Source organism: Hylobates moloch, unplaced genomic scaffold (assembly GCF_009828535.3).
Source record: "Hylobates moloch isolate HMO894 unplaced genomic scaffold, HMol_V3 SCAFFOLD_4, whole genome shotgun sequence".
Classification (NCBI taxonomy): Eukaryota; Metazoa; Chordata; class Mammalia; order Primates; family Hylobatidae; genus Hylobates; species Hylobates moloch.
Window position 1 is genome coordinate 111,175,509 of NW_026652279.1, and position 16,634 is coordinate 111,192,142.

The 16,634-nt window shown below is 42.3% G+C and overlaps 1 protein-coding gene across 4 annotated transcripts in view; it reads right to left on the bottom strand.

The window, feature by feature from the left end:
- Nucleotides 1-16,634, bottom strand: part of RCBTB1 (RCC1 and BTB domain containing protein 1) — a 53,570-nt gene that overhangs the window by 20,795 nt on the left and 16,141 nt on the right. For 3 of the 4 annotated variants that reach the window (XR_004247751.2, XM_032150899.2, XM_032150902.2), the window contains exons 3-8: nt 14,700-14,775; nt 14,419-14,605; nt 13,290-13,440; nt 8,107-8,273; nt 3,735-3,893; nt 392-499 (exon numbers count right to left, since the gene is read on the bottom strand). Coding sequence is in view for 3 of the 4 variants with exons in the window: in XM_032150899.2 (XP_032006790.1) it covers nt 392-499; nt 3,735-3,893; nt 8,107-8,273; nt 13,290-13,440; nt 14,419-14,544 (711 nt within the window). In the remaining variant the exon portion in view is untranslated. The remainder of the gene's footprint in view (nt 1-391; nt 500-3,734; nt 3,894-8,106; nt 8,274-13,289; nt 13,441-14,418; nt 14,606-14,699; nt 14,776-16,634) is intronic. The other variant, XM_032150900.2, reaches the window with a different exon arrangement.

Genomic DNA, 16,634 nt, shown 5'->3' on the forward strand with positions numbered 1-16,634 from the left:
GGGAGGCTGAGGCAGGAGAATGGCGTGAACCCGGCGGGTGGAGCTTGCAGTGAGTCGAGATTGCGCCACTGCACTCCAGCCTGGGAGACAGAGCAAGACTCCGTCTCAAAACAAAACAAACAAACAAAAAAGCATTAGAAAAGCCTAAACCTTAGGCTACTGAATTTTTCCATTGTTTTCTTTTTTTTTAACTTGTCGAGCCTGTTTTGCCAACACCATAGTCTTGCTTCTCCTCGTGGGAAATTAGGGAAGATATAATATTAAATGTGGAAGATGAAGGCACAGAGTATTGCCAGAAAAGACTAACTGAAGAGTAAACCTCCAATATTTCTCCAAGTTAGAGCAGGGAAGGTAGACGGGAAGCCACTAACTGAGAGTGCACCACACGTACCTGGTTCACACACACGCTGTGCAAAGCTGCCACTCTCACAGGGGTCAGCTGGTTGCCATTGTTTCCCAAGCCCAGCTGACCGTTGCCATTGTAACCCCAGCCATATACCTTAGACAGGACAGAAGGGAGAGAATGAGCTTTTTAAACGGCTGCTAAGAAGGAAGAGACAAAAAACTTGCCCATCTAAATAAATCAGATACTTCCAACACCTATATTCTACTCTATGCTCCTGCAACTGATCTCCAAACAGAAGCTATTTTGCAGAAGGGAATGACAGAATTGGCACCAGTTTCTACTCCATGACTTACTAATTAGATAGTCTGGGGCAAGTCACTCTTTCCTGTTTAATACATGAGGAATTTGAGCCTCACTGAAAATTATTAAGTACCTACTGTATGTCAGAACACTCTGAAAGGTACTAGTTTTTGGTCACAGTTTAACAGGCGAAATAGATACATGCAAATTTTTTGCTGATGGGTAGCAAGTGCTACAATAGGTATAATCAAGGCACTGCAGAACAGCAAGGAGGAAGGCTTTAGCTCTAGGAAGAAAGATAAAGGAAGACTTTTCAAAAAGTGGAGATTGGAGCAGAGCTGAAGGATGAAGTAGAGAAAAACCATTCCAAGCAGAAGGCATTGACTGCATTAGAAGCTAGTTTAGATGATAAGTAGGTGGGCTTGGCTGGACACATCTGTGGTAGTGGTAGTAGAAAGACTAGAAGAAGGCCGGGTGAGGTAGCTCACGCCTATAATCCCAGCACTTTGGAAGGCCAAGGTGGGCAGATCACAAGGTCAGGAGATCGACACCATCCTGGCCAACATAGTGAAACCCCATCTCTACTAAAAATACAAAAATTAGCTGGGCGTGGTGGCGAGTTCCTGTAACCCCAGCTACTCGTGAGGCTGAGGCAGGGGAATCACTTGAACCCAGGAGGCAGAGGTTGCAGTGAGCCAAGATCGTGCTACTACTGTACTCCAGCCTGGCAACAACAACAACAACAAAAAGACTAGAAGGAAAGGCAAGAGCTCAGAGGGAAAGTGACAAAAAACATACCAGGGAAAAGTGCAATACATCTATAAATTTCTCATTGAAATATTAATTTAATTTGCATTTTTGAAAGATAATGCTGGCCACAGTATGAAAGATGATGGAGCATATAAGGCTAGAGGCAGGAAGAACCTTTAGGAGGTCATTTCTTCTCTCGTTAGCAAATAGGTGAGCTCTGATGAGGCTCTAAACTAAGGAGTGACAGCGGGATCAAGAGAGGGAAAGAAGAGGAAAGAGGATTAAAAACAGAAGACTTCCCAGAACATGACAGTCCCTTGGATATAGAGTGAGAGGAGGCCCATCTGCTGAAAGTAACAGAGCTAGGCATAGGTTTGACAGGAATGTTAAAGGTTCCAAATAGCCATAGGAAAAAGTACTGACCAGGAACCAATAAAGGCCTTGCTCAAATTACAAACCCAAGATTTGTGGTGGCATCAAGCCCCACAGCAATGTAGGGTGGCAGACATAAACTGGGGCTTTTCAGGGTAACATGATGGAGGGGAAAGGGGGAATGGACTTTAGGGGCCTGGGGAGAGATGATTAAAGGCACTTTCACCCAGTGCCAGAAGTGTAATAGACATGAACTTTCTGGAGAGAAATTTGGCAGTGGCTATCAATATTTTAAATGGCATACTTCTTGACCCAGAAATTCTTTGGGAATTTATTCTATAGAAATACTTGTATAAGTGTACAAAGATACACACACACAGATTAACACAGAAAATCACCACAACTCTGTCTATAACAGCAAAAAATTAGAAAACTGACATGTTCATCAGTAGAGCTCTGTATCTGGGTCATTTGCAGAAGCCAAAGTCAGCAGCCATAATGATGGAAAGCCGCATAAATGGTCTGATCATAGACACAGATAAACAGAGGATGCTATACAGGAGAGTGGGAAGCAGGCTGAAGAATAGCAGAGAAAAGCCACAGTCGGTATTATCATCCCATTTTTTTAAAAAAAGATAATTATACTCACCCATATATAATTGTTTAAGGGAAAAGTCCAAAAAGATATGCATGAAACTATTAACAAGATTGGGAAAAGGTATTCACTTTTTATTTTATCTGTTTCACTTGTCTTCCTTTACTTTGTTAAAATAACCATATAATAACCTAAAAATTAAACTTATTTTTAAAAATAAGAGAAGAATACTGCAATGGAGGATATTCAATGGCCATCCCAAGGAATTCTGAAGTCATCTTCATGATACTGAGATTGATTTTTAAAAAAATAAGTTAACATAAGTTAAGGTCTATGCATAAACTCTAAAGCACCCTAGCGCAGGGTTCCCCAATCCCAAGGCCACGAGCCGCAGGCCGGTACCAGTCCGTGCCCTGTTAGGAACCGGGCTGCACAGCAGGAGGTAAGCGGCGGGCGAGGGAGTATTACTGCCTGAGCGCCACCTCCTGTCAGATTAATGGCAGCATTAAATTCTCATAGGAGCACGAACTCCATTGTGAACTGCACAACAAGGCATCTAGGCTGTGCACTCCATATGAGAATCTAACTCATGCTTGATGATCTGAGGTGGAACAGTTTCATCCCAAAACCATGCCCCCAACACCACCATCCGTGAAAAATTGTCTTCCGTGAAACCAGTCCCTGGTGCCAAAAAGGTTGGGGACCACTGCCCTAGCACACCAATGCATGATGCCAAAACATGTGTGTCCAGGGTAATATCTTTGTATAATTTTCATACACTAAAATATACATAGGTAGTAAATGGCCTATTTAAGCGGAAGCTGCATCCAGAGACTAATTTCATAGAAATAACCATCAGCTCAAAAGTGACCACAGCAGGGGGTAACTAAAGGGAGAGTTGTTAAACGTAGCTAACAACAGTCAGGACCCCACAAGAAATCTGCTTTTGCAAGTTGCTTCCTCCTGTGAACATTCAAGATATAGGTAGGTGGTTCTACAAGGACTTTATCGGCTAATTTTAAAACGTACAGTTGACATTTTTTCATTGGAAGAGAAAGGTAGGATTAAATTCTTTAATCTATTACATTAATATCATGAACAAATACCTATAGGCATTAGGCTCTTTGGATCTTGCAAAAAATACAACTTAGACAGATAGAATCTTTACTTTCAGGTAAATCCTGGAATTTAGAAAAGTCATACTGAGGAGCAAAAAACCTCCAGCTTCTCAGTCAGTAATCAGTTAACTTTCAATGGAGCTACCAAAACAAAGCACTCTTCCTTCTTCCATCTGATACATTCACCTTGTGAAGAACTGACATGTAATTGAAAAAGGAGGTAGAAAGGGAAATGGGAGTGGAGACACCTCACCTCGCCATTGTCCAGAACAGCCATGGATGAAGTCTGACCACAGGCAATGCCAACTACCCTCTTAATATGTAAACAGTTTGTAACTTTTCGAGGAGTTGGTTGATTTGCTGTAGAACCTGATCCCACTTGGCCACAGTTGTTATAACCCCAAGCAAATACCTACAAGAGAAAGAAAAAGGAAAAGGAAAGAATAGTCAGGGTGGAAATTCCACCCCAACACAAATAATCATAAAAATTAAAATTAACCTACTTAATGAGTACTTAAGATGTGCTAAACAGTTCTATATGCTTTACACACATTAACCTATTTAACCTGCCTAGTAATCCTGCAAAGTGACCCTAGAGTAGGTAGTATCCACTTTATACATCTCCATTTTACACATGGAAACTGAAACACGAGAGGTTAAGTGACTTGCTTGAGGTACCAAAGCTGGTAAGTAGTGCTAAGAGAATTTAACCCCAAGCAGTCTAGCTATGCTCTTGACCACCATGCTACATTCCCTCTATAATTTGTGTGTATGTGTATACACACACAACTACACATACACACATACGAATGTGGCATCAATAGGAAATGTGGTATATGCCACACAAGCATCAGTGATGTAAAACATTTGCTCAACTCTTTGGGCACAAATATTCATTGTTTTCCATGGAAACCATTCTTTTCGTTTTGCTTTGGTTTTTTTTTTTTTTTTTTTTTTGAGATGGAGTTTCGCTCTGTCCCCCAGGCTGGAGTGCAGTGGCGCGATCTCAGCTCACTGCCAGCTCCGCCTCCCGGGTTCATGCCATTCTCCTGCCTCAGCCTCCCGAGTAGCTGGGCCCACAGGTGCCCACCGCCATGCCTGGCTAATTTTTTGTATTTTTAGTAGAGATGGGGTTTCACCGTGTCAGCCAGGATGGTCTCGATCTCCTGACCTCGTGGTCCGCCCACCTCGGCCTCCCAAAGTGCTGGGATTACAGGCATGAGCCACCGCACCCAGCCTCATGGAAATCATTCTAAACAAGACTATAAACAAAGAGATGAATTAGGGAGGGAGGTGTTAGCAGTAGAAGAAATAATTTCCTCCAACATTAGGAAAATGTCTAAGCCCCCGCTCCCCTCCCCGCTTCACGTGGCTGCAGGAGGTGGTCCACGTAAACACTGAGTGTGGCTTCCATGATTCTTATCTGATGCTGGCCAAGGCAACAGTAGAGCCCTCTGGTATATGTGTTACAGGTTCATTTCACAGGTACAAAACAAATAACCTGCAACACCTCCTCAAAGTATATTCACATAAATATCTAGTTTAATTATGCAAATATTAATATTCAGAATAATTATTCAAAATACCATATGCTTAAGATTAAAATAAATCAGGAACCCAGCCTGCACAAATTAGCAATTTTGAGCTAATTTCAGCAATCATTCTTCTGGCACTTCCAAAATACAGCACATTCCCTTGCAGTGCTGCTGACTCTTGTTTAAAAATTGGGGCTGTAGTTCCACTAACCAAGAAATGAACTAGGAAACAGTGGATCTAGGGAATGAGGCCTGGGTGCTATGCCTGGCTGCAGCACATCCCAGTCATGAAATCTTGGTCTCCCTAACCTTTTGGGTTTGTTCACTTATAAGTTGTCCTACTTAATAAAATCTCTGTAACATCACTGAGGAACTTCAAAGAGAGGAACAGTATGATCTAATCTGTGTTAGAAACTAGAGAAGACAGCAGAGCAAGACTGGACAGATGGATCAACTTAAAAGATATGGAATAGAAGGGACTATGGCAGTAGTCTACACAGGAAATGACAAGACTTGACCAAAGGCAATGGAAATGGAGAGGAACAAGATGGTATAAAAGATTAGTAAACAGAATCAATAGGATGAGTGACCTTTAAGGTAAGTGCAAACTTGGGGGCTGAATAAGTGTTACAGTACCTACTAGAAGGATAGTAAAGTTATTTTTTCCAAACTCATTACATATACTGAAAAATAAAATAGACCTTAAGGATGGGGTCACTAAAAAAAACAGTACAGAACACTGTCACACATCTGAGCTATAGTCTTAGCAAAGAGCATGGGACTCAGCTGCCTTAAAAAATGAACTCTAGGTTGGGTGCGGTAGCTCACACCTATAATCCCAGCATTTTGGGAGGCCGAGACAGGAGGATCACTTGAGCCCGGGAGTTCAAGACCAGCCTGGGCAACACAGCCAGATTTTTGTCTCTACAAAAAAAATTTTTTTAAAAAAAGAATGAATTCTACTGCCATCAAAAGTATAATCTTAATTATACAATACACGTTATGGTAGAGACTCTGAGAGTGCACTCCCACAAGGTTTTTGGCTACATGCACAGGGCTACAATATTCACACCACATCAAGTACAAATATGGTCATTAAAATTAGAGGATTTTCACAATAGCCAAAAGTGGAAACAATCCAAACATCCATGAACAGATGAATAGACAAACAAAATGTGGCTTACAGCAGGTCCTTAAAAAAACGTCATTTCATTCAACATCATTTTGTTATAACACTAATGAGAAAAAATGTCAATTCCCGGCCAGGGCCACTGTCTGTGGAGTCTGCATGTCCCATGTCTGTGTGGGTTTTCTCTGGGTACTCTGATTTCCTCCCACACCCCAAAGCTGTGCAGACTAGGTTGTGTCTAAGCTATATACATGTCTCAATGATTCTAGTGAGAGTGAGTGTGGGGGTATACATAAGTGCACCCTGTGTCCTGTCCAGGGCTGCTTCCCACCTGGTGTCCTGCGCTGCCAGAAGAGGCTGTGGCCACATGCAACCCTGAACTGGAACAAATGGGTTGGAAAATGAATGAATGAATAAATGAATACAAATTATTAGAAAATAAAAATTCACAAAGTAGGCTGGTCGTGGTGGTTCATGCCTGTATTCCCAGCACTTTGGGAGGCCGAGACGGGAGGATCACCTGAGGTCAGGAGTTCGAGACCAGCCTGGCCAACATGGTGAAACCCCGTCTCTACTAAAAATACAAAAAAATTAGCCAGGCATGGCGGCAGGTGCCTGTAATCCCAGCTACTCAGGAGGCTGAGGCAGGAAAATCACTTGTACCCAGGAGGCAGAGGTTGCAGTGAGCCGAGATTGTACCATTGCACTCCAGCCTGGGCAAGAAGGGTGAAACTCCGTCTCAAAAAAAAAAAAAAAAAAATTCACAAAGTAGACAATAACCGTACAAATGCATAACAATAAACAACACAGTCAAACACCCTCAGTGAGCTGTCACATTTGTGATTGTTTGCTTTTGAACTGTGTGGTGGTAGGAGGTGCCCCTTGCAATTTCTGCTTTGCAAACATTTATTCCTTGACTTAACCCACCACCACTATGATCACCCCCACTCAGTGATTCACCATAAATTGGGTAAATAATTCTCTTATTGCTTTTATTAATCTTTGTTAAATATATGTATTAGTTTGCATTTATTTCAATGTTTAAGAAGTGGTTTGGGTCTTCAGAAGTTTGGTGATGTCTTTGTGACCAGAAATATACCATAGGAACTTAACTCTTGTTTTTATCAATTAGCCAATGGTAAAACTGGTTTCATTACATGTCTTTTTGCTTAAAGTTGTAGTTTCCAAGAATCTATCAATGACATTATGTGGGCACTTACTATATGTATCCAAAGGAATACTATTCAGCCCTGAAAAGGAATGAAGAGAATCCTATCATATGGTACAAAGTGGAAGAACCTTGAGGATATTATGCTAAGTGAAATAAACCAGTTACAAAAGGACAAACATTGTATGATTCCACTTACGTGAGGTACCTAGAGTAATCAAACTCAAAGAAACAGAGTAGAAAGTTGTTTGCCGGGCGCGGTGGCTCACGCCTGTAATCCCAGCACTTTTGGAACCCAAGGCGGGCAGATCACGAGGTCAGGAGATCGAGACCATCCTGGCTAACACCGTGAAACCCCGTCTCTACTAAAAATACAAAAAATTAGGCGGGTGTGGTGGTGGGCGCCTGTAGTCCCAGCTACTCAAGAGGCTGAGGCAGGAAAATAGCATAAACCCAGGAGGCGGAGCTTGCAGTGAGCAGAGATCGTGCCACTGTACTCCAGCCTGGGCAACAGAGCAAGACTCCACCTCAAAAAAAAAAAAAAAAGAAAGTTGTTGCCAGAGGCGAGGGGAGGACAGAATGGGAGTCAATGTTTACCAGGTAGAGCGTTTCAGTTTTGCAGGATGAAACAGTTCTGTGGGTACATGCTGGTGACAGTTGTATGACAAGGTGAACGTACTTAACACCACTGAACGATACACTTAAAACTGGTGAAGCTGGTAAATTTTATATTATGTGTATTTACTACGATTTAAAAAAAAAAAAGAATAAAGAATAAAAGCAGCATACTTACCTCTCCATCAGCTGCCAGAGCCATTGAATGATGTGAGCCACAAGCCACTTCCACCACTTGCTTGATCAAGAGATTGGTACAGACCTGGATGGGAGCAATGCCTTGGTTGGTCGTCCCATTCCCAAGCTGGCTATATCCATTGTGGCCCCAGGCATAAACCACTCCATCTGTGCACACAAAGCACGCAAAGAATCAGCTCCAAAAAGAAATAGTAACCCTGTACTTTCTTCCCCAGAACTTCGTACAGCTCCTTCTCCAACCTTCATTTCTCTCCCATTGCCCCCTCCTCTCTATTAAGTAACCACGGACGGAGTAAAGGAGAGAGAGATGGGTGACAGAATGGGATAGACGGATGCAAAATCTTTAAAGAAAAAACTTGGTAATAACATAGAAAGATCAGCTTTGTGGTCAAAAGTCAAAGTTTACGTATACAAGAATTAGGCTTTCTAAAAACTTTGATTCATCTCAATAGTTTCTGTGTCAGATGCCAAGAAAAAGGCAGATGATAAGAAAGCTCCATGTTAATGTTTACCATTGCTTAACCAAATACCAAGTCACGGGGAACCCACAGGGGGTGTGTGGCTACTCGCTCACCAAGTAGAGGGGAAAGCGATAGACTGTTTACAAGGGAAACAAAAGTCCCAGGGCTTCTTTGAAGCAGACTATTTTATTTTAGTGGCATGAAATCTGGCTGAATTTTTTTTTTTTTTTTACATAAAGCAACCATTTTTTTACGCTCATTTATTCTGTGTCAGGAATTTGGACAGGGGACAATGAAGATGGCTTGTCTTTGCTTCACAGTATATGTGATCTCAGGAAGATTAAAAGGCTGGGGATGACTTGAGGGCTGGGGACTAGCAACACCTGGAGGCATCGTCACTCACACTGCTGTGACTATCTCTGGAAAGCATAATCAGCTTATTCTAACGGAATCAACTCAGGAACAGCCAAATGGGGGAGACGCACAGGGTAAGGTATGTGGGGCTGAGGGGTGCACGGAGCTCCCATGCCCTCCCTGGCATGCCACCCCCTCCCAGCACCTTGATGTGGTCACCAACCCGGAAGCTCCTCTGTCTGAATTTTTTTTATAATGATTTTATCTTTTCTGAGATTCTGATGAAGACAACTTTTCTTGTGTTATCTCTTGAAGTACCATCATTTCAGGCATTTCTTTCCACAGCACCCCGGAGTGCCAAGGGCAGGTCTCCCAGAGTTACGCATTCTCCTCTTATCTTTCCCATGGTAATAAAACATCCCGACCTATTGAGGACAGTCTGCCTGGCAACAACACTCAAGGGCGACAGCAGAAATCCAAGTATCACAGTTAGGCTGCTGGTCACTCACAGCAGTCCCCAGACAACCAGGGGAAACAGACTTCTACTTATCTACTGTAGAACGAAGACAGCCCACACAAACTCAGTCCTCTTCCAGGTGACATGTGGCTCACAAGAGCCGTTCCCTCCTACAGAAATTATGACAGAAACCATAAATGGGAAATTTCATCCTAAGAAAGATGAGGTTTAAGACTGAAAGCAAGAGTATAAAACACAAAAAGTATGATCCATGATATTGTGTTAAAAGTTACAGCAGGTGAAAGAAATGTCCAAACTAATGAGTGTTTTAACTCCTGAAAACAGAAAAATAGACTTAAATAGAGAAATGCATACCTTCTTCTTGGATGGAAAAATTCAGTATCATAAAGATTCTAGTTTTTCCTACATAAACTTATAAAGTTTAAATAGCAATAAAAGCTTAAAGTTACTTTCTGGAGGTAGACAAATGATTACAAAGTTTAATGGGAAGAATAAACAAACAAGAATAAATAGGAAAACCCTACAAAAAAAAAAAAAAAAAGCAAGAAGGTAGCTAAGTCTACCAGTTACTAAAACCTATAACAAGTTTCTATGAGGCTGGGGATGCCTGTAATCCCAGCACTTTGGGAGGCCGAGGCAAGTGGATTGCTTGAGGTCAGGAGTTCAAGACCAGACTGGCCAACATAGTGAAACCCCATATCTACTAAAAAAAAAAAAAATACAAAAATCAGCCAGGCATGGTGGCGCACACCTGTAATCCCAGCTACTCAGGAGGCTGAGGCACAAGAATTGCTTGAACCCAGGAGGTGGAGGTTGCAGACAAATTCTGGAAAGAAACATTTAGAGATCAAGAAAGAACACTTGGAAATAAAGCATGGAAATGTTAAAAATTTGACATAAGGGTTGTAAGATAAAGTTGAAGAAATTTCCCAGAACACAGATGGGAGAGAACATTTTTTAAAAATCACGAAGATCAGGCCAGGCATGGTGGCTCACACCTGTAATCCCAGCACTTTTGGAAGCTGAGGTGGGAGGACTGCTTGAGCCCAGGAGGTTACAAGTGTGAGCCACCTGCTCACACAGTGAGGCTGCAGTGAGCCAAGATTGCACCACCGCACTCTAGCCTGGACAGAGAGACCCTGTCTGAAAAAAAAAAAAAAAAAAAAATTAGGAAGATCACTCCAGAATCTCTAAATTCTTTCTAAGAAAAATTCCATAAAGGAGAAAACAAAGCAGAAAAATTTTCTTTTTTTGAGATGGGGTCTCACTCTGACCCTCACTGTGTCACAAAGCCTGGAGTGCAGTGGCGCAATCATAGCTCACTGAAACCTCAAACTCCTGGGCTCAACTGATCCTCCTGCCTCAGCCTCCTGAGTAGCTGAGACTACAGGTGCGTGCCACCATCCCCAGCTTTTTTTTTTTTTTTTTAAAGAGACATGGCCTCGCTATGTTGACCAGGCTGGTCTTGAACTCCCGGCCTGCAGCAAACGTCCTGCCTCGGCTTCCCAAAGTGCTGGGATTACAGGCATGAGCCACCACACACAGCCAACAAGGGAAATTATTCATGAAATATTACAAGAAGAAATTTCCAGAAATGACCAATATAATAAATTAAAAATTACACCAGAGTACAGAATCATGATTATGTCACAATACTTAAAAAAATAAAAATAAAAATAAAAATAAAAAAAGATCCTTGAAGCTTCCAAAGAGGAAAAAACAGTCACATACAAAATAGCAAAAGTTGCCGGACACAATGGCTCACACCTGTAATCCCAACATTTTGGGAGGCCGAGCCACAAGGATCACTTGAGCCCAGGAGTTTGAGACCAGCCTAGGCAACATAGTGAGACCTCGTCTCTACAAAAAAATTTAAAAATGAAGTGGGAAGATTGCTTGAGCCCAGGAGGTCAAGGTTGCAATGAGCCATAATCACTCCACTGCACTCCTGCCTGGGTGACAGACAGAGACCCTGCCTCAAAAAAAAAAAAAAAGGCCAGGCACAGTGGCTCACGCTTATAATCCCAGCACTTTGGGAGGCCGAGGTGGGTGGATCACCTGAGGCCGGGAGTTCAAGATCAGCCTGGTCAACATGGAGAAACCCAGTCTCTACTAAAAATACAAAAATTAGCCAGGCATGGTAGCATATGCCTCTAATTGTACTTGGGAGACTGAGGCATGAGAATTGCTTGAACCCAGGGGGCTGATGTTGCAGTGAGCTGAGATCGTGCCACTGCACTCCAGCCTAGGTGATAGAGCAAGACTCTGTCTCAAAAGAAAAAAAAGGAAACAAAGAACCAGCGTGATGCCAGAAGGCATGATTACGCAATGCAAAAGTGAGATAATCACCTCATTATGCTCAACTCCAGTTATATTCATACCACATGACGATGCTCAGATTTGGATTTCATAGCTCTCTTGAGAAAGATGCAGAGAACTTGAAGTAGATTCAGTTAGGAGTTACAGGCACTTAGAAGGCTAGATACTAAAACCTGTGACAGCATTCTAGGAAGCTGTGATTCCTCAGTCTAGACAAAGAAAGGCAGGGATGTAAATCATCTCCCAAATGCCACCCTAGACAATTATCCAACAAAAAGCTGAGGACCTCAGAGAAAGAGAGCAAGAGTTAATGTATCTAAAGTATAAAAGGAAGCATTTAGGTTACAGATAATGAACCTTCAGAGAGTGTTGGATGCCCACAGTACAGATCAATCACACACACATACAAAATGTCCACTCTCCCTTAGTGATCTTGAAGAGGCAGAGAAAAAAAGGACAAGAACCTATCAACCTGCATCCCTGGTTCTTTCAATATGGCAACTACATGAATGCCAGAGAACAGACGAAGATTTCCGGATTCAAGATGCAAGCACTGCACAAAGAAAGGAAAGCCACGTAGCATCTGTGTTTAGAAAAATGTACCGGCCGGGCACAGTGGCTCATGCCTGTAATCCCAGCACTTTGGGAAGCCAAGGTGGGCGGATCACGAGGTCAGGAGTTCGAGACCAACCTGGCCAATATGATGAAACCCAGTCTCTACTAAAAGTACAAAAACTAGACGGCGCATGGTGGCACGCATCTGTGGTCTCAGCTACTTGGGAGGCTGAGGCAGAAGAATCGCTTGAACCCGGGAGGCGGAGGTTGAGTGGGCCGAGATCATGCCACTGCACTCCAGCCTGGAGACAGAGGGAGACTCCTTCTCAAAAAAAAACAAAAACAAAAACAAAAACAAAATGCCAGGCACGGTGGCTCACGCCGGTAATCCCAGCACTTTGGGAGGCCGAGGCGGGCAGATCACGAGGTCAGGAGATCGAGACCATCTAGGCTAACACGGTGAAACCCCATCTCTACTAAAAATACAAGAAATTAGCCGGGCATGGTGGCGGGCGCCTGTAGTCCCAGCTACTCGGGAGGCTGAGGCAGGAGAATGGAGTGAACCCAGGAAGTGGAGCATGCAGTGAGCCGAGATTGCGCCACTGCACTCCAGCCTGGACGACAGAGAGAGACTCTGTCTCAAAAAAAAAGAAAGAAAAGAAAAACGTACCAAAGGAACCCCAAAAGTTGCATTGCTACCACAAATCCACTGAAAAATTAGGCTGGAAGGACCATTCATTTGCTATATCTAATCTTCCACAGCTTTATGGAAGCAGTCGAAAACCTCAGAAGTTTGCCTAATTTGCAAGACATCCTATAGCTTTTCCAGAGTTAGCCTGAAGTGTTTAACTTTTACCTGCTTTATGTACTTCCTCTCAGAAATTAAGAAGCAAACAATCCAAAATCAGTTATCTGGTATAGCCCTATCTCCCCTAAGCTTAGAATTAACCAGTCAATTTCTTACAAACTGAAAAGTTAGATGGATTCCCTCCTTACCTTCGGTGCTGAGAAGAACATGTGGTCCACTCCCATAACTGAGGCTTTTAATCTTCTTTCCACATAAGCCTTCTAGCTTTTTGGGTACAAGTGTACTCTGGTTATCTCCAGTTCCTAGACAGTTACTATAGTTCAGTCCAAATACAAAGACCTAGAAAACAGATAGTTTTTTTTCTGAGTCTTTTAAGTGAAAGCTGTATTAATAGCTCCCTTCTCTCCTCTGAAAATAAGACATTTCAACTATAGAACTCAGGAGGTGAAAAGAGACTGATATGGTTGTTAAGAAAAATTCAACCTCTGCGGACATTGCTTACGTTTCAGAATGTTTGTCTATATTATGAAACTCAGAGTGCTATGGAGTAGACGGGTATTAAATCAAGAAACTGAAAAAAGAGAAACTATCAAAGCCATAGTCTTCCTAAACTTCAAGATCTCCTTATTTATACCCCGCCTTTTCTCCATCTTTGAACTGCACACTTTGAAGACCAATCCCAAATAAGTCCTAAAACAAAACTAGGTTTTTTGTTTGTTTGTTTGGTTTTTTTTTCTTCCCTTTTTTTTTTTTTTATTATTATACTTTAGGTTTTAGGGTACATGTGCACAATGTGCAGGTTTGTTACATATGTATCCATGTGCCATGTTGATTTCCTGCACCCATTAACTCGTCATTTAGCATTAGGTATATCTCCTAATGCTGTCCCTCCCCACTTCCCCCACCACACAACAGTCCCTGGAGTGTGATGTTCCCCTTCCTGTGTCCATGAGTTCTCATTGTTCAATTCCCACCTATGAGTGAGAACATGCGGTGTTTGGTTTTTTGTCCTTGCAATAGTTTACTGAGAATGATGTTTTCCAGTTTCATCCATGTCCCTACAAAGGACATGAACTCATCATTTTTTATGGCTGCATAGTATTCCATGGTGTATATGTGCTACATTTTCTTAATCCAGTCTATCGTTGTTGGACATTTGGGTTGGTTCCAACTCTTTGCTATTGTGAATAGTGCGGCAATAAACATACGTGTGCATGTGTCTTTATAGCAGCATGATTTATAGTCCTTTGGGTATATACCCAGCAATGGGATGGCTGGGTCAAATGGTATTTCTAGTTCTAGATCCCTGACTCTTACCTCATCATTGTCAGTAACGTACAGTGCTTCACTGGCTGAGGTGCCGAAGACACATGCCTTCCGAATAGACGCGATCTCTTGAGGGGAGAGTAGGGTGAAGATGGGCCACTTTCCGACATCCACCATGACTCTGGCTTCAAGCAATTCCTATAAATAGGCCGACATCTCTGCTGGAACAGAAAGGATTCTAGAAAAAAATTAAATAGCCACTGAGCTAACTTTTAAAAAAAAGACCTGTTAATAAATACTAACAAAAGCTGATTCTGGAATAAATGAACTACCTTTGGTTACATGGATCATTCACTTTCCCCCAGCCATGTGTGCAATCCCTCCTCCACCTTCAAACTTTGGCCTTTCCTACAAGAAGAGAATAACGTGTGAGAACTAGCTGTTTGTCTTGCCCACTTCCTAGTCAGTGCTTATCTGTTCACGTGTACTTCCAACTCACCCTCTTCTTAGACCTCTAAAAACAGCCAAAGCAGCAGGTCAAGACCAAGTTCTGGCTCCAGCACCTCCAACAGCACACACAGAGGGCGCCTGCGGCTGGAGCATGCTTAGCCAAAGCCTTGTCCCCACCCGCCAGAGATATTCTTCCCACCAGCACCAACTCGGATGACAAGGATCAGCTTCAGTCCCAGGTATCATACCACAAATTCAATGAGGAGTAAACGCCGTCATATCAGGCTATTCATTGTCACTGCACAGCCAGACTACTGAAATAACATTTGAATGTCTTGACAAATGTGTGTGCAGGTGGAGGGGGAGGTATTGGTGAGGACAAGTTAAAGATTTGAGGGGGGAGTAATATATGAAAATGGGAAACAAACTTTTGTTTCAAATAGACAAAAGCGGATAAGAAAGAAAGTCTCCTTATCATCCCTCCCTGACCCTCTCCTCAAAGGCCACCATGTTCCCAGTGATCTGTAATTCCTTCTGGAAATAGTGTATACTCATGGAAGCACTACATGTATGCATGGGTATATGTGTATCTTTAAAAAGAAAAGCACAAATGGAAGTTTTTTTTCCCTACTTAACAGTACATCGGGGAAATCATTCTATATTAGCACACATAGACCTGCTTTTCAATGGTACTATAGCATTCCATTACATCAATTTAGCAATTTACCTTGTTTTCTACTGAGAGACATTAAAGTCAATTCCAGTCTTTTGCTAGAGCAATACTGCAATTGTTGCCTGCATATTATTGTAGTGACATGTCTTGTTTTATACAGAAATTTTTAAAATAAATTCCTAAAAATGAAAATTGCTAGGTCAAAGTCTAATAGCTATTTTACTGTTACTAGCTATTAATATTTCAAACAATCTTCTAATGAAGTAGTGGTCATATATAAAATCACCATGGATGTAGGATGGCGCCTGTTTATACACACCCTTCCCACACAGCATACTCTCGCAGTGTCTCAGTTTTGTTTAAACTGGCATTTCCCTGTGATGAGTGGAGTTGAATGTCACTTAAAAAAATAATGAGGCCGGGCAGGGTGGCTCACACCTGTAATCCCAGCAATTTGGGAGGCCAAGGCAGGCAGATCATGAGATCAAGAGATCGAGACCATCCTGATGAACATGGTGAAACCCTATCTCTACTAAAAATACAAAAATTAGCTGGGCATGGTGGTGTGCGCCTGTAGTCCCAGCTACTCAGGAGGCTGAGGCAGGAGAATCACTTGAACCCGGGAGGCAGTGAACCGAGATTGTGCCACTGAACTCCAGCCTGGCGACAGAGTGAGACTCTGTCTCGAAAATAAAAAATAATGATCACAATAATTGCAACAATAACAAGTAACTTACTGGGCACTATGTGCCAAGCACTATTTTTAGAAATTTTATATGTATTCATTCATTTAATCCTCACTTTACCAATAAAGAAATGGAGAAAAAGAGATTTTAAGAATCTGCTCAAACTCGTAAGTGGCAGAGTCGGGATCTGCACCCAGGCAACCTGAAGCCTGAGTCTGAACTCTACACCTCTCACTCACATTTTAAGAGCCCACTGTCAGCCTTTTGTGCAAAGTGCCAATTTTTTTCTACTGGATCATTGTTCTTTTTCTTGTTCTTGATTTATAAGTATTCTTTGTATGGTAAGATGATCTTAAATGCTTTTAAAAGTTTAAAAATAAAGGCTGGGTGCAGTAGCTCACGCCTGTAATCCTAGCACTTTGGAAGCCCAAGCCGGAAGGATTGCTTGAGCCCAGCAT